The 22,739-nt window shown below is 45.7% G+C and overlaps 1 protein-coding gene across 1 annotated transcript in view; it reads left to right on the top strand.

The window, feature by feature from the left end:
• The window catches only part of MCM9 (minichromosome maintenance 9 homologous recombination repair factor), a 69,742-nt gene extending 56,102 nt beyond the window's left edge, over positions 1-13,640 (top strand). The window contains exons 12-13 of the mRNA XM_075924050.2: positions 3,369-3,514; positions 7,934-13,640. Of these exons, the coding sequence (XP_075780165.2) occupies positions 3,369-3,514; positions 7,934-9,551 (1,764 nt within the window). The 3' untranslated portion in view covers positions 9,552-13,640. The remainder of the gene's footprint in view (positions 1-3,368; positions 3,515-7,933) is intronic.
• The last annotated feature ends 9,099 nt before the right edge of the window (positions 13,641-22,739 follow it).

Here is a 22,739-nt window from a genome sequence, read left to right as displayed (position 1 = left end):
CTTGGGCACCACTAGTGTGATCTAATATGACATTTCCCATTTTCTTGTACAGATTGGTATATCATGAGTATGAGAAACTATATATGCAAATGCTAATGCATTTTATGTAGCACCTTTCCACCAGAAGTAACTCAAAGCATTTGCATAGAATCATAGGATGGGCAGGGACCTCGAGAGGTTTAGTCCAATAATTTACACTCATAGCAGCATTAAGAATTATCTAGACTAGTGGTTTTCAAACTTTTTTCTCATGACCCAGTTGAAAAAAATTGTAGATGCCCACAACCCAACATCATTTCACTGGAGTGGGGCTGAGGATGAGAGCTTTGAGGTGCAGAAGGAAGCTCTGTCTTCGGTGGCAGGGTCAGGGCTGGGGCAGGAGGGGCTTACCTTGAGCAGCTTCTGGTCAGCAGTGCAGCAAGAGTGATGAGGCAGGCTTCCTGCCTCTCCTGGCACCGCAGACCATCCTGCGCCCCAGAAGCAGCCAGCAGCAGGTTCCCAGCCAAGGAGAGTTCAGATTTAGTGTTTGGGGCAGGGGCATGGAGCACTCTGCACTCTTCCCCTCTCCCCAGTGTGGGAACAGGGCCTGCTGCTGGCTGCTTCTGGGATGCAGCGCAGTCTGCAGAGCCAGGACGGGCAGGTATCCTGCCTTAGCACCCCCCACTGGTCATCTGATCACCCTGCAGCAATGAGATCCAGTGCCTGACATTCCACAACCCAGTACTGGGTCGTGACCTGTAGTTTGAAAGCCTCTGAACCATACTAGAGACGAGGGGTTTGGTGTGTAGGAGCAGGCTCCAGACTGGGGCTGAGGGGTTTGGAGGTGTGGGAGGGGGATCCTGGCTGAGGCATGACTTGTGGTCTGGGAGGGGGCTCTGGGCTGGGGCAGAGAGTGCAGGCTCTGGAGTGGGGCCAGGAATGAGGGTCTTGTGGTGTAGGAGGGGGCTCTTAGCAGGGGCTGGACTGAGTGGTTTGGAGTGCGGGAGAGGGCTCTGGGCTGAGGCAGGGGTGGAGAATGGGGGGCTTATGCAGGCTCAGGGCTGCAGGTGCAGGCTCTAGGGTGGGACTGGAAATGAAGGGTTCAGGGTATAGGAGGGGGCTCCAGGCAGGTGACAGGGATGGAGAAGGGGTACAGAGTGGGAGCTCCACGGGGGAATTTGGATGCAGGAGGCGGTTCAGGTCAGGGGGAGGGGACAGGAAGTGGTGCAGGCTCTGTGTGGTGCTTACCATAGATTAGAACCAGGTGTGGCAGTGACTGATCTAAATTGGTGTCTGGAGGCGGTGATGGTTTGGATGAAGTCAAATAAGCTGAAGTTGAACCCAGATAAGACTGAGGTCCTGTGGATCAGGAGGCCATCTGTTCGGGAATGTGGCATGGCACCTGTTCTAGACAGGGTTACTCTTCCCCTGAAAGAACAGCTACGCAGCTTGGGAGTCCTCCTGGACCCTTTTTTAACATTTGAAAATCAGTTTTCTTTGGTGGCCAGGAGTAGCCCCTCTCCAATCCTACACCCCCTATACAGCCCAATCTCCTGCCCCAGGTCACCACCCAATCCCTCTGCATCCCCTCCTACACCCTCCCACTGGTCAAGATCCTCTCCTTCACCAGTATCCCCTCCCAGACCCTGCACCCTAGCCCTCTGCCCAGATCAGAACTCCCTCTTTTACCCAAACTGCCTCTCAGATCCCACACCCTTTCCTGTACCCCAGTCATCTAGCCTGAGCTCCCTTCTGTACCCAACCTCTATCCCAGGCCCCGTACCCTGCCACGGAAAAGTGCAGTCCTTGATTACTTACCAAAAAATGCCTATAAAAAATTATTGCCCACCCCTGCTCTGAGCCTTATGTACTGCACACTATTCAAACCCTGCTCTGAATACAACATTTTAAATTTCCTCCTAGGTTTTCCCCTGGCACTCATCACTTCACTGGCTGTGTGTTTCATAGGCATTAATTAATTTATTTTTACAACACTCTTGAGAGGTGAGAGAGTGGCATTATCCCCATTTTATAGATTAAGAGCTGAGACACAGAAGGAATGAGGTAAAAACTATCTACGGTTTTGGGTGACCAATTGAAAGATACTTAAGAACTTAGTTTTTAAAGTACTTGGCATTTGGCCCTTTATATGTTCAAAGCACAACTCCGGGTGACTTCAGGTACAGCTGTGAGTGCTCAGCACTTCTACAAATCAAATCCCAAACTCTCTAGTTGGACAACCGTAAAATGAGGAACACACAATTAGTGGTCACCTGTGAAAAGTTTTGTTTAAATTACTTGCCTTGTATCACATAAGAACTGGCACAAAAAAGGACAGAAACTCATTCTCCAGGGCATCATTCAACTATCTTAATCATAACAATTGCCTTTCTCATACAGACCTTCCAACTTCTGCAACAAATGAGGGAGGGATACTGCAAAAAACAGCTTCCTTTACTACACAACTCTGACTCATCCCTAGGGCAGGTCCATCTTGTGCACTCAGCAAGCAGAATAATTATTCTAAATGAAGTCCATTTTTTTCTGTAGTCATATCCCCACATGGGGGAGTTATTATGGGATAGCTAAATTATACTGCAGTTGTTGTTCGAAATAGCTTTGGTGGTCCATTTTCCAAATGCAGACAAGCCCTAACACCCAGACCTTCTAATTTCTGTGTTTTAACCATCAGACTAGGGTTCTTCACCTTCTTTAATGGTATATTTACACAGGTATAAAAGCCCTCCAGCTCATGAGGCCCACAATACAGCACCGAAATTGCTGTGTAGATGTTCAGGCTTATTCTGGAACGCTGGGGCCCTCCAAATAGGGCTGCAGGGCTTGGACTCCAGCATGAGACTGAATAGCTACACAGCAATTCCTCAGACCCATAGCCTGAGCCCCACAAGCCAGAGCCAGCTGACATGGACCAACTGCTCATTTTTTTTATCCCTGGGTAGACATAACCTAAGTTTAAAAGTTACAGTCTCTTCAGTTATAGAAGTTACTCATTTAGAATTTTATAAGAAATTCAGAGTACTTCTTTGCTAATACCCATTTTTATAAACTAGAAATCCCTAAGAATAAACTGTGCCTTAAGTCTTCAGATAGATGCTCCTTTTTTGTGTGTAAATCCAAGTAGTAATAATAATAAATAAATAAATAAATAATAACAACCACCAATCAAAGGGTCTGACGTGAGCATGCAAGTAACCTTACCCATGTGAGTCGTACACTTCTGTGGAATTATTTGTGTGATTAAAGTTATGGGTAAGTATTTGCCTCATCCAGTGCTAAAATAGCCAGTGGCGGGTTGTGGAGAAAATTGGTTTTGATGTTAAAATCTGATTCTGACTAACCAAAATTTTTCCATTCTTCTGGTGGCACAGGGAGGTGCACTTCTTGGAGGCATAAATGCACTGCATACCTCATTTCCAGAAAACCCAACAGAGCAGTATCAAATGCAATGTGAACTCATCCTGGAGCGACTGGAGCTGCAGAATCTTCTGCATAAAGAATTCCAAAGACTTGACAGGTGATAATGAGGATTGATGAAAGAACCCAATAGAGTAAAAGGATTGTTGACAATAGTAACTGTACTTAAGAGATTCTAAAAATGAAATCTGACTTAGGAAAGAGCCTTTTGGTGCAGTTGAAAAATCAGGGGATTTTTAAAATAGCATAGTGAGATCATTACAAGATGATTTTTCATTCTATGATTGTTGAATTTCTGGAGAGTTAAATAGCATTTTAATGATTTCTCAAAATATATCACTCCTATGTCCAGATAAATTTAATCTAATTCCATTAAAGTCAGACAGTTGCTGTTTGTGGGTGAATGATTACTTTTATATAACCTTTTGATTCCTGTTTCTTAAAGTATAGCAAGCCTTGCTTTAGTTTTTTAAATGATTATTTTGTTTGGCTGCTTGTGATCCCTTTCTGTATGATAATGGATAATAAGTCTGGATCAAAGTTTTTTGTGGGCGATACAGGCAGTCCCCGGGTTATGTACAAGATAGGGACTGTAGGTTTGTTCTTAAGCTGCTGAAACTGACCGCCAGTTCTGACTTACATATACAGGCAGTCCCCGGGTTACGTACAAGATAGGGACTGTAGGTTTGTTCTTAAGTTGAATCTGTATGTAAGTCGGAACTGGCGTCCAGATTCAGACACTGCTGAAACTGACCGCCAGTTCTGACTTACATACAGAATCAACTTAAGAACCCCAGGCGTCCCCAAGTCAGCTGCTGCTGAAACTGATCAGCAGCTGATTCCAGGAAGCCCGGGGCAGAACAACTCTGCCTGGGCCTTCCTGTAGTCAGCGCTGGTCAGTTTCAGCAGAAGCTGACTTGGGGACGCCTGGGGCAGAGCAGCTGGGGTGCTGCTGGGTTGCTCCAGTAGCGCCGCTCCTGGGTGCTACTGGACCAACCTAGCAGCACCCCATCTGCTCTGCCCCAGGCGTCCTGATTCAGCCGCTGCTGAAACTGACCAGCAGCGGCTGAATCAGGACCTGGGGCAGAGCAGCTGGGGTGCTGCCGGGTTGGTCCAGTAGTGCCCAGAGCGGGCGCTGCAGGACCAATCGGCAGCGCCCCAGCTGCTCTGCCCCAGAGTCCAAAACAAAAGCCTGGTCTGCTGGGGGGGGGGGAGCACACTAGCTGCCCCCCCCCTCCCCAGCAGACCAGGAACACCAGGAGCAGAGCCTCTGAGGCTTTGCTCTGGCAAAGCCTCAGAGGCGAGGGACCCCGCCGCGGCTGCGGCTTCAGTCCGGGAGCCTGTGGTCTGCTGGGGACGGTCCCCAGCAGACCTCAGGCTCCCGGACTGAAGCTGCAGCCGCGGGGGGGTCCCGCGCCTCTGAGGCTTTGCCAGAGCAAAGCCTCAGAGGCACGGGCAACCGCCGCTGCTGCCGCTTTAATCTGGGTGCCTGTGGTCTGCTGGGGACGGTCCCCAGCAGACCACAGGCACCCAGATTGAAGCGGCAGCAGCGGCGGTTCCCCCGCGCCTCTGAGGCTTTGCTCTGGCAAAGCCTCAGAGGCGCGGGAACCCGCCCGGTGCCCCTGGTCTGCTGGAGACGGTCTCCAGCAGACCAGGGGCACCGGAGCAGCTTACGAACGGGGCTTTCTCGCCCCGACTTCCGGGGCGAGAAAGCCCCGTTCGTAAGTGCGGATCCGACGTAAGTCGGATCCACGTAAGTCGGGGACTGCCTGTAGATTCAACTTAAGAACCCCAAGCGTCCCCAAGTCAGCTGCTGCTGAAACTGATCAGCAGCTGATTCCAGGCAGCCTGGGGCAGAGCAACTCTGCCTCGGGCTTCCTGTAGTCAGCGCTGGTCAGTTTCAGCAGCGGCTGACTTGGGGACGCCTGGGGCAGAGCAGCTGGAGTGCTGCTGGGTTGCTCCAGTAGCACCGCTCTTCGCTCCTTGGCGCTACTGGACCAACCCAGCAGTACCCCAGCTGCTCTGCCCCAGGCGTCCTGATTCAGCCACTACTGAAACTGACCAGCAGCGGCTGAATCAGGACCTGGGGCAGAGCAGCTGGGGTGCTGCCAGGTTGGTCCAGTAGTGCCCAGAGCGGCGCTGCAGGACCAATCGGCAGCGCCCCAGCTGCTCTGCCCCAGGGTCCAGAACAAAAGCCTGGTCTGCTGGGGGGGGGGCACACTAGCTGCGCGCCCCCCCCCCCACAGCAGACCAGGGACACGGGGAGCAGAGCCGCAGCGGCAGTGGGGTTCACGCGCTTCTGAGGCTTTCAGAGCAAAGCCTCAGAAGCGCGGGAACCCGCCGCTGCTGCGGCTTCAGTCCCGGTGCCCCTGGTCTGCTGGAGACGGTCTCCAGCAGACCAGGGGCACTGGGAGCAGCTTACGAACGGGGCTTTCTCGCCCCGGAGCTCGCAGGCAGCAATCCGCCACCTCGACCTCCGGGGCGAGAAAGCCCCGTTCGTAAGTGCGGATCCGAGGTAAGTCGGATCCGCGTAAGTTGGGGACTGCCTGTATATTTTTCTTGATACTGAAAATGTTTTCAATTCTCACTGGCAGTTCAGCAGCTTTAGTTAACTGGTATTTTCTTTGGAGAGTCTATCTGTTCTTAATAATAGAAAACTCCTAATATATTGAGGTTGAGGCATTAATAATCTAAAAAAAAAGTTTGTTTCCTGAACTGAAAGCACATTCCATAAGAAACACATACCGGTTTTGTTAAAAAAAGATAAAAAATAATATTATTAAATTCATAAAAGCAGCTGTGAAAATAAAAATTTTCAAAGGAAATTTATAAGCTCTGCTTTAATACACAGAATAAGTCACATTCCAAATAAGGTAAAGAGCAATAAAAGCAACCAACGATCCTTTCTACCTTAGAGATACCACATAATAATTAATATTCATATATATAGCATCTTCTGTTTCAAATGATATATGTGCCATATATGGTACATAGGAATAATTTTACTCACCACTGAAACGCAGTCTCTTCTGATATGGAATATGGCTGTTGTTTATTAGTGCATAAAAATACTGATTAAGGACATGATGCAAAGAAGATTAGTATCTCCTTTTAAAAGGAATAAAGTGTAGGTAGAATACAATTTACCATACTGATACTTGGCCAGATCACCACTGTTGTTTCAAAAACAATAACCACAAATGTTGAGAATTTTGTTTCACAAAGCATAGAGAAAGCTACTCATCCAGCATTAGAGAGCTTCTTAACATATTGATTCCATAGGGACTCTGAGGGAAGTGAATTATTTTCTGAATCACCAACAACCACTTCTTCACACAGCATCTACATTTTCCTTACCCATCTCTCACCTAAGGTTTGACCCTGCTTAGCTTGAGACTTGATGAGATCATGGTTCTGGGAAGTTTTGCTGCCGGGTGTATCACTCGTAAGAGTTACAGGCAGTTGTGATTCTGTAAACCCATTTCTCAAGAAGTTGAAATCAAAGGCTGTGTCTAGACTACATGCCTCTGTCGTCAGAGGCATGTAGATTAGACACATAGGCAAAGGCAAATGAAGCCACGATTTAAATGATCGCGGCTTCATTTACATTTACACGGCTGCCGCGCCGCTCCCCTGCCGACATCAAAGCCCTTTGTCGGCAACCCCGTTATTCCTCGTGGGACGAGGTTTACCGGGGCTGCCGACAAAGGGTTTTGATGTCGGCAGGGGAGCATCCAGACTAGCGCGCTGAGCGGACAAACAGCTGATCAGCCATGTAAATGTAAATGCAGCCGCGATCATTTAAATCGTGGCTTCATTTGCCTTTGCCAAAACAACAAATCTACATGGCTCCATCGACAGAGCCATGTAGTTTAGACATACCCAAAGACTATAATTCTGGTTAACCTCTAGAACTTGTTGATATAGCTTGATGCAGAGCTATAATCAGTAAAAGCAATACTCTTTAAAACAATCTTTTTGCCTAAATCTAACTGTGTGTGTCACATTGTAACCTCACAATGTGAATAATCCAGAATGAGAATATGCACCTGCAGAGAAAAGGACTTAAGTAAATAATACTAAATATAAACTACATTGTCAAATGGATTCACTTCCATTTTCATACTAAAATTCACTTTTTATTTGAGCAAAGTACACAGATAATTTGCAAGTGAATCAAATATGAATAATAATATTAGTATTAATAACTATAGCCACCCTTACTCATTCTAAATAATACCTTACTTCATAAGTGGTTCTCCTTGTGGAGAAAAAGTTCTCTTTACCATGAATAAGAAGGCCAGATTCTTCTACTTAATGCAGGAATCTGCTGCAGGAGCAAAAGGAGATCAGACATTGCTGCACTAAGGTTAGTGTTGTATATGGGACATAGTGATTCTACGGATTCATTTTCAGCCTCTCTATTTTTATATTATATATGTAGCTTAGCGGAAAAAGGTAGAAAAATGAAAAGTTAGCCTGCCTACTTGTAAAAATATTTTTTGTCATTTTACAACAGATTACAGAAGGAAAGTCCATGTCAGCTGCAGCCTGCAGAGAGAAGCAAAAATACTACTTATGGATCCTTAAGCGATGATTCCTTAGGGCAGTCAGAGCAAATGCCCCAGATGGAACTGTCAAATCAACAAGGGAATAACTGCAAGCAGCGACGTTCTTTGGTCGAGGGGAGAAGTAAAGCTGATACACATCTGGAGCCTCCAGCTAGCCTGGCAGCTGGTAAAAACAGAGGTACAAATTACTTGAGTAAACACAATGAGAGCAGCCATGATAGCAGCCTAACCTGGTTTGACAGCATGGTGAATGACAACACTGATTCTGAAGAAAGTTTTCAGCAGCCTTCACTCTTCAAGAGACCTCAAGATAATTTGGCTTTTAAAACACTGAATGACAAATCCTATTCTAAAAAAAAAAGTAGTTCAATACAAAGCAGTGAAACTGGGATGGGACAGTCACCAGCAAATAACCTAACTGCTGCTTTTAGACAGGGTGCCGTTTCTGATATTGTTGAGAAAAGCTCAAATGGACATAAAAATCTGTATTCTGAGGCAAATATTAAAGATCCTGCCTCAGCAAATGCTATTGTGCCTGATTCAGTAGTGACACAGCAAGTCTCTAAGAAGTGGCAGAGGTTGCGCACACAGAGAGCTGACAGCTTTTGTGCCAGTACACAGGACCCCAAAGCAGACACTCTGCCTTCTCCGTTATCTTTTCATTCAGCTACTGACCCACCATTTCCTTCAGATGATATGAATAATGTTTGTGCAATAGGAAAGAGTGGGAATAATGTGCTCGTAGCATCTGAGAAGCAGATAACATCCACGAGAAAAAGAAATAAAGACCAAACTGTGAAGGAGGCAATGGCAACAGGTTCCCATGAGCCAGAAATCATTGAGACTTCAGGAGCTCCAGTGGCTAAACTGGCTAAATTTTCATTCAGACAGAGGACAAAATTTGTTCATTCTTCTGAAAATAAGAGTAATGTGGAATTGCCTCCCTCACAATCCGAGACTGTTGTTAAGCCTAACAGGCTTTTGAGCACGGTAGCAGAAGAGCAGCCAAAGGAAGAATGTTGTCCCCCTGAGAAACATCAGAAAAAGTTAACAACTAATTTAGGAAACAAAAGTTTGGAGACGAGACCCCTTGCCAACAAAACAAAGGAAGAGCCACAACGTGAAACCTTACAAAGAGAAATCAAAGAACCTACAACTGGACAGTCAGTGACCAATCAGATTTCAGCTATTAGACACCATGCTGTGTTACCTCCAGATGCAGAGAAGAGCAGGAAAGGAGAGGAAATGCCTGGTGGCCTGAGCACAATGAAGGTGTGCTCCAGCACGTTAGCAAAACTAGCCAGCTTTTCCTTCATTTCCCCTCCTGAATCAAAATTGGAAAACTCATTGTCACTTAATATCACCAGCAACAGCAAGGAAAGCCAGGAACAGCCTCTGAAGACCCATGCTGAGAGCATCAGCACCAAAAGAAAATGTTTTGCATTGGCAAATGCCAGCAATAAAAATGTGGTCACAGGAAAATCTCTCTTCTCAATAACAGATTTAGATGATGCCACATTAGATTTCGATTGGGATGAAGAGATTAGGAAAAACTCAAAATCATAAAACATACTTCCTTTTTTTCAGTCCTAATCTATCTGTCATTATCAATATATTATTGGGAAACAATTATCACCCATATGAATAATTTCCAGATCTTCTAAAATATTCAGGCAGCATCTCAGCTGTCATAAATCAGCAGATTTCTTTCAAATCAATGGAGCTGTGTCAGTGTATAGCAGCTGAGGATTTACATACACCACAAGTAAGATGCTACGTGTGCATCTCCAATTGTTTACAAGACTGTTTATAGTATTTGTTGACTGTTTCAATTGACCTGATGTAAGGTGAAAACTCATGTGATTTATGATCATATTCAGAGTATAGTGGTACCTGCAAATGAAGCAGTGTTAATTGACATTTTTTCTTAATTTTTTTCTTAATTCAGCTCTTAAAGACACAGAATTCTAATAGATCCTGCGTCCGATCTACCATTAATCCCAGTTATTTTGGGGACAGTGTCAGCAAGATGGGGAAGTAAAAGCTAACAATGAAATTATATTTTGTTCATCCTTTACATGCCTTCTTCCTTGAGGCATTTAGTGATATTATGATAATATATTATGTTGCGATATTGGTTCCTATGTTAACAATATCAAGAGAGCTTTGCTCTGTCTGTGATTAGTGGCACCCATTGCCCTTTGGTTTTGTTGTGTATGACTGATTTATTTTTTTCTTTTTTATCCGGTAATACACACTGGTCCAGGCAACTATTAATAGGATCTTGCAGCATGCATCGGTCCATGACAGAGTGGTGGCTTGTGCTGAGTCCTGGGGTTCTGTTCTCATTCTGGGGTTACCAATGTGTCTTTTTACCTCAGAATTACACATAAATGACATTCTCCCAGTGGCAGAGCGCGTATAGAACTTCTTGTTCTCAGACTGTGCTCATGTCCATTCGTGCTCCCTTAGATGTGCATAGAAATTTACAGAACTGTTAGATCTATGAGGGACTAGTTGCAAACAGCAAAATTCCTTGGCCAAGGAGAGAAGTAAAGCTTTTACATATCCAGAGTGCTCAACTAGAGTTTGTGATAACAGAGGTACAAATGGCTTGAATAAACACAATGAAAGCAAAACCTCCCAAAGAGATGCCAGAGTCCTTGCAAGGCATCCAGCTTGGAGAGTACTGGGCTAAGGAACCTGAAAAGCAGCCCCCAGCCTGTATCCCCACACACTGGGGCATGCCACTCAGGGCAGATGGAGAGTCCAGGGCTCCAAACAGCATTATGGTTTCCCTGGGTGGCTCTTACCACAGCCTGGCGCCAGCTTCCATTCTGGCCAGGAGATGAGACCTCATGGAAAGAGAAGGAGCGGGAGGCAGGGCCGCAATAATGCCCCCCATGTACTTCTACCAAGGTTCCTGCATTCCTGACTAAAGGTGATTGTAAGTCCCTTCTGTGATGACTGTGATGTCTGCTCCTGAGTAAGTTTTAAAGTCAATAGTTTTGCCATGGCTATTTAGTTTCGCGCTCTAAGTAGGTCGTCATCACAAATGATAGATCCCAGAAACAATGGATCTTAAATTTTCTGTAATATGAGCCAACTCCCCAACCGCTTTAATGTGGCAAGCACCTGCAGAATGTCTATATTTCATGCATTTACTATAGATCGTGTCTCTGGGTGGATATGCATCATCTCTTGGGACATAGCTTTTTCAACAACTTGTTCATCTAGTCTGCAATTTATCCTTTTTAACCTGTGTTTTCTCTCTTTTTGTCTCAGGGCTTTTATGATATTGACTTTTTACACTAAATGTCTGTTAATAGCGTCTAAGCTATTTTTCAGGTTGGTCCTGACTTTCATTCTGTTGTTTTTCTTGTTCAGACTGATTTGCTTTCCTTATAGCTAAGGTTAAATCTGACCTCACTAATAGCTGCTGTGAAAGATTTTTACCTGTTAATCCAATAATCTGCATGTCCCTGATAATGTTCATGTTTTGTAATCCTAGAATCAGTCTTCAGCCAGTACACTTAGAGCTGCTATAAACATTCAGTATTTCCCCCATTTTCTTGAATTCTCTGGTGGAAACATGCTCCTTCACAAACCACATTTCTCTGAAGTACAAAGTGTGCATCAAATGTAGAATCATAGAAAATTAGGGTTGGAAGAGACCTCAGGAGGTCATATAGTCCAACCCCCTGCTCAAAACAAGACCAATCCCAACATAGCCAGAACCCTTTCATAGGAGCTATCTCCATAGACATCTTCATTAATGACCTTGGATGAGGGGATGTATTGCACCCTCAGCAAGTTTGCTGATGAAACTGGGGGAAGAGGTAGATATGCTGAAAGGTAGGGAAAGGGTCAGTGTGACCTAGACAAATTGGACAGTTGAGCCAAAAAATCTGAAGAGATTCAACAAGGACAAGTGCAGAGTCTTGCATTTAGGTCTGAAGAATTCCATCAACTTACTACAGGCTGGGGACCAACTGGTTAAGTGGCAGTTCTTCAGAAAAGGACCTTGGGATTACAGTACACAAGAAGCTGGCTATGAGTCAACAGTGTGCCTTGTTGCCAAGAAGACTAATGACATAATGGGCTGCATTAGTAGGAGCATTGCCAGCAGATTGAGGGAAGTGATTATTCCCCTCTATTTGGCACTGGCTGGAGTAATGCGTCCAGTTTTGGACTTCCCACTCTAGAAAGGCTGTGGACAAATTGGAGAGAATCGAGCAGAGGGCAACAAAAATTATTAGGGGGATGGAGCACATGATTTAGGAGGAGAGACTGGGGGAACAGGGCTTATTTAATCTGCAGAAGAGAAGAATGAGGCAGGATTTGATAGCAGGCTTCAACTACCTGAAGACAGGCTCTAAAGAGGATGGAAAGAGGCTCTTCTCAGTGGTGACATACGACAGAACGGGGAGCAATGGTCACAAGTTGCGGGGGGGAAGGGGCATGTCTAGGTAGGATATTAGAAAAAACTATTTAACTAAGAGGATGGTGAAGCACTGGAATAGGTTGCCTAGGGATGTGGTGGACTCTCCATCCTTAGAGGTTTTAAGGTCAGGCTTGACAAAGCCCTGGCTAGAATGGTTTAGTTAGAGTTAGTCCTGCATTGAGCAGGGCATTGGACCTCAGATGTCTTTCTGAGGTCTCTTCCAACCCTAATGTTCTGTGATCCTGTAATGTTTACAACTGTCATCAGTAAAGCCAAAGGATTTAAAGATTTACTCTGCTTATTTTCCCATAACAAATTTAAAAAGATTCCTGAATATCTCTAATTTCTTTGTGAAACTCGTTTGCAATGTAAAATATTGCAAACTACTGCGTCCACACTGTCCATGCTTCAGGTTTGTCAAAACTGATGTACTCTGGTGCATTGAAGAGTGGTATGTTGATGAGATTCTGCAGTCTTCGTTGCTTTGTTCCTTTGGTTACTTCTGGAACCATGTCATGTTCCTGTACCAGATATCAACTGACTAGAGGATGTACACACCATATCCTTTAAGTTCTATTATCGTGGAACTAAATAGTAGTTATATATAATCAGGATCATTTAATCACTCTGAAATGTATGTAATCTATAGGACTATGTGTTATTCTGACAAAAGACTTCCAACCCCACTATTTTTCTATTTTTTCTTTAACTAATTCTATGTTTTGTTGTTTTATGGTATGTTGTTTTATATCTGTTTTATGATCTGTAATTTTTCAGTGGCAAGGGTTCCTACTATATATACAACAATTGTTTTCTATGCTAATAGCAACAAGGTTCTCATGGGGGGAGGAAACAGTGCACAAGTTACCTTAAAGATGTTTAAAAGAAAGGCCTACGGTGCTATATTTGTTAGTAGAAGCAAAAGCAGGAGCTAATCCTGGGAGCACGTATGCACTTGTGTAACATTACCCATGTATAAGTTCATTGAAATCGCATGAATGTGTATGTTTGCAGCATCTGAACCTAAATATGAAAGTTATAGCACAAGTAGAAAAGAGCAGGTATAGCAAAGCTGTTTGCCCCTTTAAAGTGCATCTACCCTGCACACTTCTTTCTACAGAGTGTTGTGTGCATATGCATATCCATAGTATGAATATAAATAGCAGTGTGATCATGAATCCTGGCTCAGACTAATAAAGACATGCCTGAGAGATGTGGGTACATACGCTACACAGCTTTTCACTTCCCCCAGTCATGCTTTACTGTCTACATGCAGTTTTCAGGAAAACAAGGAAAGACTCAGGCAGTGGGGGGCAGCTCTGCTAGCTCCCCAGCACTGCAGTGTTTTCCTGCAACTCCCCATTGGCAGAGCCTTTCCTCACTGCAGTAACCCCTTAACCTTCTTTTTGTTAAGATAAATAGATTAAGCACTTTGAGGCTAGCACTATAAGACATGTTTCTAATCCTTTGATCATTCTTTTGGCTCTTGTCTATTGCTGCTGTTCTTGCAAGAGCTCTCACTGCATGTGTCTAAAGTGCTGCTGGGGCAGGCCTTCCAGCGTCTCCACCAGCCCCCAAATGCCAATCAACTCTGTGGTCTCCAGCCCCTCAATTAATTACGCATTGCCTTCCATCTGCACATCAGTTCTGTGCCCCTTCATCAATTCATTTTGTGTCTCCAGACCTCAAAACTGCCCTTCTTCTAGAGATGTCCTTGGGGGTGCTCCACATCAGGTGTAGACCGTCCCAGTGCCTCTGGACGGATTTTTGCTAGCAGCGCCTCAGCAGGAGCTGCGCATGCATGGCACGCACAAACTCCCTGACTAGCTATGTGCATGTGCGCCTCCTCCCCCCCCGCCTCCCTTCAGTTCCTTTCTATCGTCCCTGGCTGCGGATAGAACGCAGCAGCGCTCTCTCTCCTCAGCTCACTTAGCTTAGTTAGTTAGTTCTCAGTTAGTTTCTAGTTTAGTGTTTAGTCTTTCTTGTTCAACGTTGGCTTAGTTGTTACTGGTACTTTCAAAAAAAAAAAAGGAAAAGAAAGAAAAAAGCGGTCCGGTTTTGAATTGCTGCTTCAGCGCTCTAGCCAGTATGAGTTCTCCCGGCTTCAAACGCTGCGCTCTCTGCAGCGGCGCGATGTCCACCTCCGACAGACATGAGTCCTGTCTCAAATGCTTAGGGAGCTCTTATTCGTGCAGAGATTGTCCCCACAGTGCTAAAATGAGACCTAGGTCTCACAGAGATAAGGAGCTTAAAGTAAAATTGCTCCATATTGACAGCAACAAAAGATATGCCTCTGACCCAGGATCTGGGCAGAACTAATCATCTAATAAGGAAATCTCTAAGCCCTCTAAAAGTAGGGCAAGTTCTTCACCTCAGAAACCCATTAAGAGACAGTCCGAGGGAAAAATGTCTGGCTAGTCAGACAAGAGCTGCTTCAGCACATTTGACCGCCCAGATACCTCGGGCGAACAGCGTAGTAAGCCTGAAAGCGCTTCAAACACTTTGCCGATAGAGGCAAAGTACCACTCTGCCAGCCTTAGTAAGCTCGGTAATGCTGACCCCAATGACAGCTACACCAGTATCTCAGCCACTCATGATGGCACCCAGTGAAGGAATAGAGCACTCTCTGAATGCTTCCCCCTTTTCTCAACAGTTAGGGGCTACAGTTCTCCCTCTCACCTCTGAGGTAAATACAGGCTCCTCTCAGTTAGCATAGCCCTCCATATCGCAAACTCCCCTGGTCACTTACAGGGAGAGTAAAGACTTGTGCATCGATTCAACCCTTCACTCTCCTATATTGAGTGAAGATAGATATATTCAGTCGCTACTCTCTGACGACTCAGATCTGCAATCCCCCCTCTCACAAGAAGAGGAGGAGGAATGTGAAGTGTTCTCATTGGAGGCTCCCCCCCCAACCTCAAGGGGCACTGGGGACATACAGCTACATGCCACCAGACCTCCTCAGAGCACAGATAGCCCTGTGGGCTCCATATCTGTGGATGGCCCCTCCAGTGGCATACCCCCCACAGTGGCAAATGTAGAACCAACATCTACATCAGCACAAAGATTGTGTGTAATGAAACACATAAAGAAGCTACTCTCACGCTTCACTGAATCTCCTCACAGAGACATGATGGGAGCCAATACTTCCCCAGATCAGCCACAGGGTCTCTGGCTCACAGGTCATCATTAGCAGACATGGGAGAAGTGATGCTACCTCCCACTGGGAATACTTCAGAGGGCGTAACCTCTTTCCAAGATTTATTTAAACGTGTAGTGCAAGACCTGAACATCCCAGTGGAGGAGGTACAAAACGCTCCTCATGACCTTACTAATATCCTACAGTTCAGCTCATTTTCAAAAATTGCTCTCCCTATCAATCCAGCCATTCTCCAACCTGCAAAAACTTTACAGCAAACACCTGCCTTGAATTCCCCCTACTAGTAGAAAGGCGGATCGAAAAAACTTTGTGCCACCCACAGACTCTGAGTTTCTCTTCACACATCCCACCCCTAACTCTCTGGTGGTGGACGCTGCACAACAGAGAAACAAGCAATAAAATCGCTCAACCCCATCCAATAAGGAGAACAAAAGGCTAGATGCCTTTGGCAAGAGAGTGTATGTGTCTACTACACTCCAACTGAAGGTGGCAAACTATAAAGCCCTTTTCAGTAAATACGACTACAACAATTATATAAAAAGGAACTCATTTATTGATGATTTGCCAGATAGTAAAAAAGGGCACTTTAAGGCCATTGTCTCTGACGGCCAGGCAATTTTGCAGATAGTGCTCCAGACGGCGCTTGATGCAGCAGACACAGCCACTAGAGCAACCTTGCAACTCCTCGGCTTTCCCAAGGCAACTTCAGAGAGCTGTAGAAGATCTGCCCTTTGAGAGTAACAATCTCTTCTCCTCGAAGACCAATTTGCTTCTTCAGTCCATGAAAGTCTCCAGGGCCATCCTTTGATCCTTGGGTATTCAGGCCCCTGCAACGAGATCCAAACAGCCGTACCACAGGCCAAGATACCAGCAGCCTCCCTTCCAGTACCACAGACAGGAACAACCCCCTTACCAACAGCGGGGTCGGAACAGGCAGCAGAGGTGGCAGTCTCAAACCAACACCCCCAACCACCAGGGGCAATCCAATAAGCAAATTTGAGAAAGATCGAAAACCAGATCACCATCTCCAGCAAATCAAAACCCTTATAATCTCTTCCAGTTTTGTTTACTCCCTTTCCTCCACCAATGGGAATTTATTACCTTAGATAAATGGATACTTCAAACTATCTCCCAGGGATACACCATTCCCTTTCTTCCCCTTCCCCCCTCCCACCCCGTCCCTCTTTAGGGACCCATCTCACGAGATCATCTTATGACAAGAGATAGATCACCTGCTGCATATAGGAGCCATAGAACCTGTCCCATCTCAATTCTACAGAACAGGGTTCTGTTCTCACTATTTTCTAATCCAAAAGAAGTCTGGTGGGTGAAGACCTATCCTGAACCTCAGATACCTAAATAGCTACATAAAGAAACAAAGGTTTAAGATGGTTTCCCTAAATACAATCATCCTAGCTCTGGAGCTGGGTGATTGGTTTTCCTCTCTCGACTTGCAAGATGCCTATTTTCTATCAGACCTTCTCATAGACTTTTTCTCTGTTTTACTTTAGGTACACACCATTTTCAAGACACGGTCCTGCCCTTCGGACTCTCTACAGGTCTGAGAGTTTTTTCCAAGATCCTAGCAGCAGTCACTGCCCACCTAAGGAGACAAGGGATCACTATATATCCCTACCTGGATGACTGCCTAGTAAAAACAAGGTCCAGACAAGAGTGCCACTGGCATACTCACATGGTGCTAGACTGCTTACACTCTTTAGGGCTCCTAGTGAACCACCCCAGATTGATGCTTTCTCCCTCGCAGACCATTCAATTTATTGAGGCACACCTCAATTCTGTCACAGCCAGAGGCTCCCTCCGTCCTGACAGAGCTACTCACATCGGGCATCTGGCATTATCCCTCCAGGACATGCCTATAGTCACCGCTCTCGACTGCCTCTAACTGTTACCCCATATGGCTTTCTGCAACCCTGTGGTTCCCAATGCAAGGCTATTTGAGGTGTCTCCAAAGCTGGCTCCTAATGCAGTACAGACCAAACATTCATTCACTGATCAAGAGGGTAACTATGCCTCCATCAGTCAAAGCATCACTGAAATGGTGGACAGAGGTGTCCAATCTAACTACAGGCACACCCTTCCAATCCATAGAGCCCTTAGTGGTCATCACCACGTATGCCTCGCTCACAGGCTGGGGCACTCAGATAGAAGGGAGAACAGTTTAAAGACTATGGTCCCCCGCAGAACATGCCCTGCACATAAATATCTTAGAACTCAGGGCCGTTCGCCTAGCATGTCAAAAGCTGCTCCCTCAGGCAACAGAAATACACGTCCATGTCTTCACATACAACACAGCGTGCATGTTTAACAAGGCGGAGCATGGTTACAGCCCCTGTGCAGAGAAGCCATAGCCTTTTGGAACTGGGCAATTATCTGCATTGTATACCTGGGGCTCTTGACACAACAGCAGACGCGCTAAGCAGAGCCCTTCCCCAGGAGCACGAATGGGAGCTGGACCATACAATCTTGGGAGAAATATTCAGCCAATGGGGCCACCCTTGCATAGATCGGTTTGCAACCAGATCCAACAGAAAATGCAAGATGTATTGCTTCAGTGCGGGCATGGGCAAATGCTCCCTAGCAGATGCTCTGACTCTCTCATGGAATGCACCCCTATTATACACATTCCCTTCATTTCCCCTCCTGAACAGAGTCATCATAAAGGTAAGGAGGGACAATGCGAAGATCATTCTCTTAGCCCCATGCTGGCCATGACAGCTTTGGTTCCCTCTGTTACTCCGTATGACACAATACCATCCAATCACATTACCACAAGTTCCTTACCTCCTCTATCACCCATAAATCAGCACGTTTCACCCTCAACTCGCGATGCTCCATCTAAAAGCGTGGCACCTCAATGGTTCACTGGCACAGAGCTCCAGTGCTCCCAACAAGTCCAGGAAGTTCTGCACAGCAGAGCTCCTGCAACAAGAAAAACATATCAGTAAATGGACACGGTTTACACACTGGGCCTGTGAGCACAATATATCGCTGCAAACAGCCCCACTCCGACAATATTGGAATACTTACTATACCTGAAGCAGTCTTATCTCCCATTAGCCTCGGTCAGAGTGCACTTAGCAGCTATAACAATGTTCCACATACCACTGGATGACACCACTTTGTTTGCACAGCCCACGACTAAACGGTTTCTGAAGGTCCTGCAAGCTCTTTACCCTGACGTGTCACCCCCACAAGAACCATGGGACCGCCATCTGGTTCTGGCAACCTAAACAAAACAGCCCTTTGAGCCTATGGCCACATGCTCCTTATTCCACTTAACGCTTAAAACAGCATTCCTAGTGGCTATCACGTTGGTGCACAGAGTAAGCGAACTGGCCACTCTCATGTCCGGTCCACCATTTACTATTTTTCTCAAAGACAGCATGTCCATGCGGCCACACCCAAAATTTTTACTCAAGGTCCGCACAGCCTTTCACATCAATCCAACAATACACCTACCTGTGTTTTTCCCAAAGCCCCATTCCAACGCCTTTGAAGCACAGATGCACACGCTCGACGTCAAAAGAGCTCTTTCTTTCTACACTGAGAGAACAAAGTCATTCGGGTCCTCTCCTCACCTCTTTGTTTCCATTGCTAACCATCGGTAGAAGCAGAGAAGAGGAAACCCTGAGCAACTGGACTATTTTCCCTCCCTCCTGCATTCACCCTTCCTGTGAAAATGATATCACTGCACCTCTACTCCCTCTCCTTTTCCCAAACACTTCTCAGTTCCAGGGAGGCAGGGTGAAGAGCTCTACCTGCCTCTACAGCAGCTCTGATCAGCAGTACTTCCTCAGGAGGTGGGACATCAGCCAGTGAGGGCTGCTGGGCAGGTCTGGAAAACTCATGACAGCTGAAGCGTCTGTCACCATTGCCCGACTGGTTCCAATAGAAACCATAATTATACCACTGCTGATGAAATTGTGATAGTTGGCCATACTGTGTTCTTGGAAACCCAGGAAGTGGCCTTGGGAGAGGGAAAAGGAGAAGCTGATATTTGGAGGCAAACAGCTTATGGAGCAGAAACCTATAATAGAGAGAGTGCAGGTCTCCCATGATGTCATCTGTGAAAGTGATGTGGCAACACTTTGCAGTAGGAAGAAGGAAGGAGCTATTTAGAAGTTCAGGAAGGGCTTACGGATAACTGAGTTCTCGGGAAGGATGAAGCCACCACTTGCCCAGAAAGAGGTGGGGTAAATAACCTTTGCATCAACAAGAGGAGAAGACCAAGAGACACTGACAAAGAGAGACTACTGGAGCCCAGAATAGCTGAAGACAGCCCAAGAACAAGCTGAAGTTTCTGTGTTTGGACTTTTTGCTCATTTCCTAAAAGAGATGACTTTGGGATTTAACTGGCAAGTTGAAAGTACTACAGTGGCCTACAAGTTTATGGAAGGTGGCCAAAGAAGCAAGTTAGAATAGCTTCAAGGCTGCTTTAAATTTCCACCACCAGCCGATCCCGAAACAACTCTTGCACCAGATGGGGGGAGGGGCCTCCTGTTTGTTAAAGGAATCCTCATTAAGTCCTCTTTCTGACTCTGAAAGGCCAGATCCTTATTTCCTGCTCTGAACTCACAACCAGGTGTGTATCACACTGTGCACTGATCATAGAAGTGAGTGGTTGTTGCAAATCCAACACTTTGGCACTGATTCTCTGAAGCGATCAGCATACTCAATTCCCAGAGTCTTCAGTGGAATCTGAAGAAGCACATGCAGAGAAGAAAAGATTTGTTTATGAGATTGATAACTGCCAAATGTGGAAATGGAAATTCTGAAAAATGTCAATGGAAAACTGATATATGTCTGAGACTCTTATGTAGTGCTCAGTGCTTCTGGGGTCCTTGCTAATACTAAACTGTCAGCAGAACCCATGGTAACATTTTCTGACATCTCTGGCAGGCTAGGAGGTTCTGTCAGCCTGGTACAAATCACCTGTCCTCAATTATTGAAGCTTTTGACACTTCTCTTCTGGACTCCAGGAAGGCAAAGCACCTATGCTTAAAGCCATGTGCCTTAGGAAACTCCAGTGAGTACAAAATGTCACTTTGGTACCAGTGGCTATCAAAAGCACATCCAACCTGTCTTCCATTCCTTTTGCTGGCTTCCCAATGAATAGCAAGTCAAGTTTCAGGCCAATGGCCTGGCTCTGAATATCCAAACAACCACCTAAATCTCCAGGGAGAGTGTCAATCCACTGTTCAGACACAATGAGCTCTTCTGTGCAGGAGAGAATGTTTTCTTGTGGGCTGGCATTCTTGGAGACTTTGAAACAAACTCCCACAGGAGCTAAGGAACATCACAAACTACATTGCCTTCTGCTGCAAGTGCAGGGTACACATCTTTAACCTTGTCTTCTCTAGTGTAAGTTTATACATACTAAAGAAAAAACTACCAAAGCGACAGACATTCTTCACTGCTCACACAGTTTTCCCCAGATGAGAGAAGGAGCCATCACATGACAGAGGTTAGTCATTCCACCTTATGTGCTACTGGAAGGTGCTTGAATACAGTATTGAGGGTAGCATAAGACACTATATAGAAAAAAATGGTAGCTGAAATCATACAAAGTTCCTTTTTCAGATTAGAGTCTGCTATTGATATGCTTGTTTTTCAGTTTTATAGTTTACTGAGAAAAGCTTTGGTGCACACAGGGGCAGTCCATATGAATCGGAGAGCGTCTGTATAGTTAATAATGATATGAGAGCATGTATATGAATATGTCATGTTCAATTATTTCTTTCCCTTTTCAACTACCTGTAGAATAAGCTGTTAGGGCCAGATTCTCTAATGCTGCTACTGAGTGCAAAACAGTGAAGAATAACATCACATGTTATTTACCACCAAAATAGAGCTGTAAAAGAATCACATTTTAAAGATTAATTACTTAGGGATCATGGGGGGTGCATGAGGCCCTCCCTATGAAGGGGGCTAGTGACACGGTCCTGCCCCTAACCCCCATCCACAAGAGCCTGGAGAGCACAGCCATGCCAGCAGCCAAAGGAGCCATGACAAGGGAAGCTTTCTGCTGGAAGTGTGATGCAAAACTTCTACAATGCAGCCTAGTATCTGGAACGTGTTTACCTAAGTCCTTTAAATTATAATTAATGTATTGTTAAATCTGACACATCACTCAGTCTCTATGGCATACTTCATCCTGTATTTGCTTGTCTGGTGGGAAATTAATTTACTAATGCATTACATGTTTACAGGTAAATGTGAATCCTAAATTATCTTCAGTGACTGCTCTGCTACAGTCCTCCTTGTAGCTGGATTCTCTATGGAATTCTGTTTTTGTTACTTGCAGAGTAAGCTGAGAATAGAGCTATTACTGAAGGAACAGCAAGTCCCCCGAGGGGTTCCACAGAAGGTGTGATACTCTTTTCACTTTCTTAAATTAGGAGTAACTTGTGGACCACCGGTCCCGGGGTGCCTTTGTTCCCGCATCCTTCTCCTTAGGGAAATGGATCGCATCTCCCACTTCTTCTATGCCCTGGAGAAAAAGAGGGGGCTAAAAAGCATGTCACCTGCCTTTTGGTAGAGGACGGCTCCCCTCTCACAGATTCAGAGGAGCTACGTGGAAGAGCCAGGGCCTTCTACACTAGTTTATTCTCCCCGGATCTGACCGGTGCCTGCAAGGTGCTCTGGACTGAGCACCCAACAGTCAACATGGGTGATCGAGACTGGCTAGAGCTGCCTCTCACTCTGGCTGAGTTCTAGGAAGCCCTCTGTCTCTTGCCCACCAACAAAATCCCAGGCATGGACGGGCTGACCATGGAGTTCTACCACATGTTCTGGGATGTCCTCAGCCCAGACCTTGTCACTGTCTGGGCTGAGTCCTTGGAGAGTGGGGTCCTTCCTCTGCCATGCAGGTGAGCCATGCTTGCTTGCTGCCAAATAAGGGAGACCTCCGTGATCTTCGGAACCGGAGTCCTGTCTCGCTCCTCTGCATGGACTATAAAGTTGTAGCAAAAGCCATCTCGCTGCAGCTGCAGTCCATGTTGGAGAACATGGTCCACCTTGACCAGACCTACACCATCCCAGGCCTCAGTATCTTCAACAATCTGTACTTGGTCCAGGATCTCTTGGAACTTGGGTGTAGAGATGGTCTGTCCTTCGCCCTCCTGTCCCT

Source organism: Pelodiscus sinensis, chromosome 3, assembly GCF_052426305.1.
Source record: "Pelodiscus sinensis isolate ZL-2025 chromosome 3, ASM5242630v1, whole genome shotgun sequence".
Classification (NCBI taxonomy): Eukaryota; Metazoa; Chordata; order Testudines; family Trionychidae; genus Pelodiscus; species Pelodiscus sinensis.
Note: the sequence above shows the minus strand (reverse complement) of the source record. Positions and strands in the feature narration are given on the sequence as shown.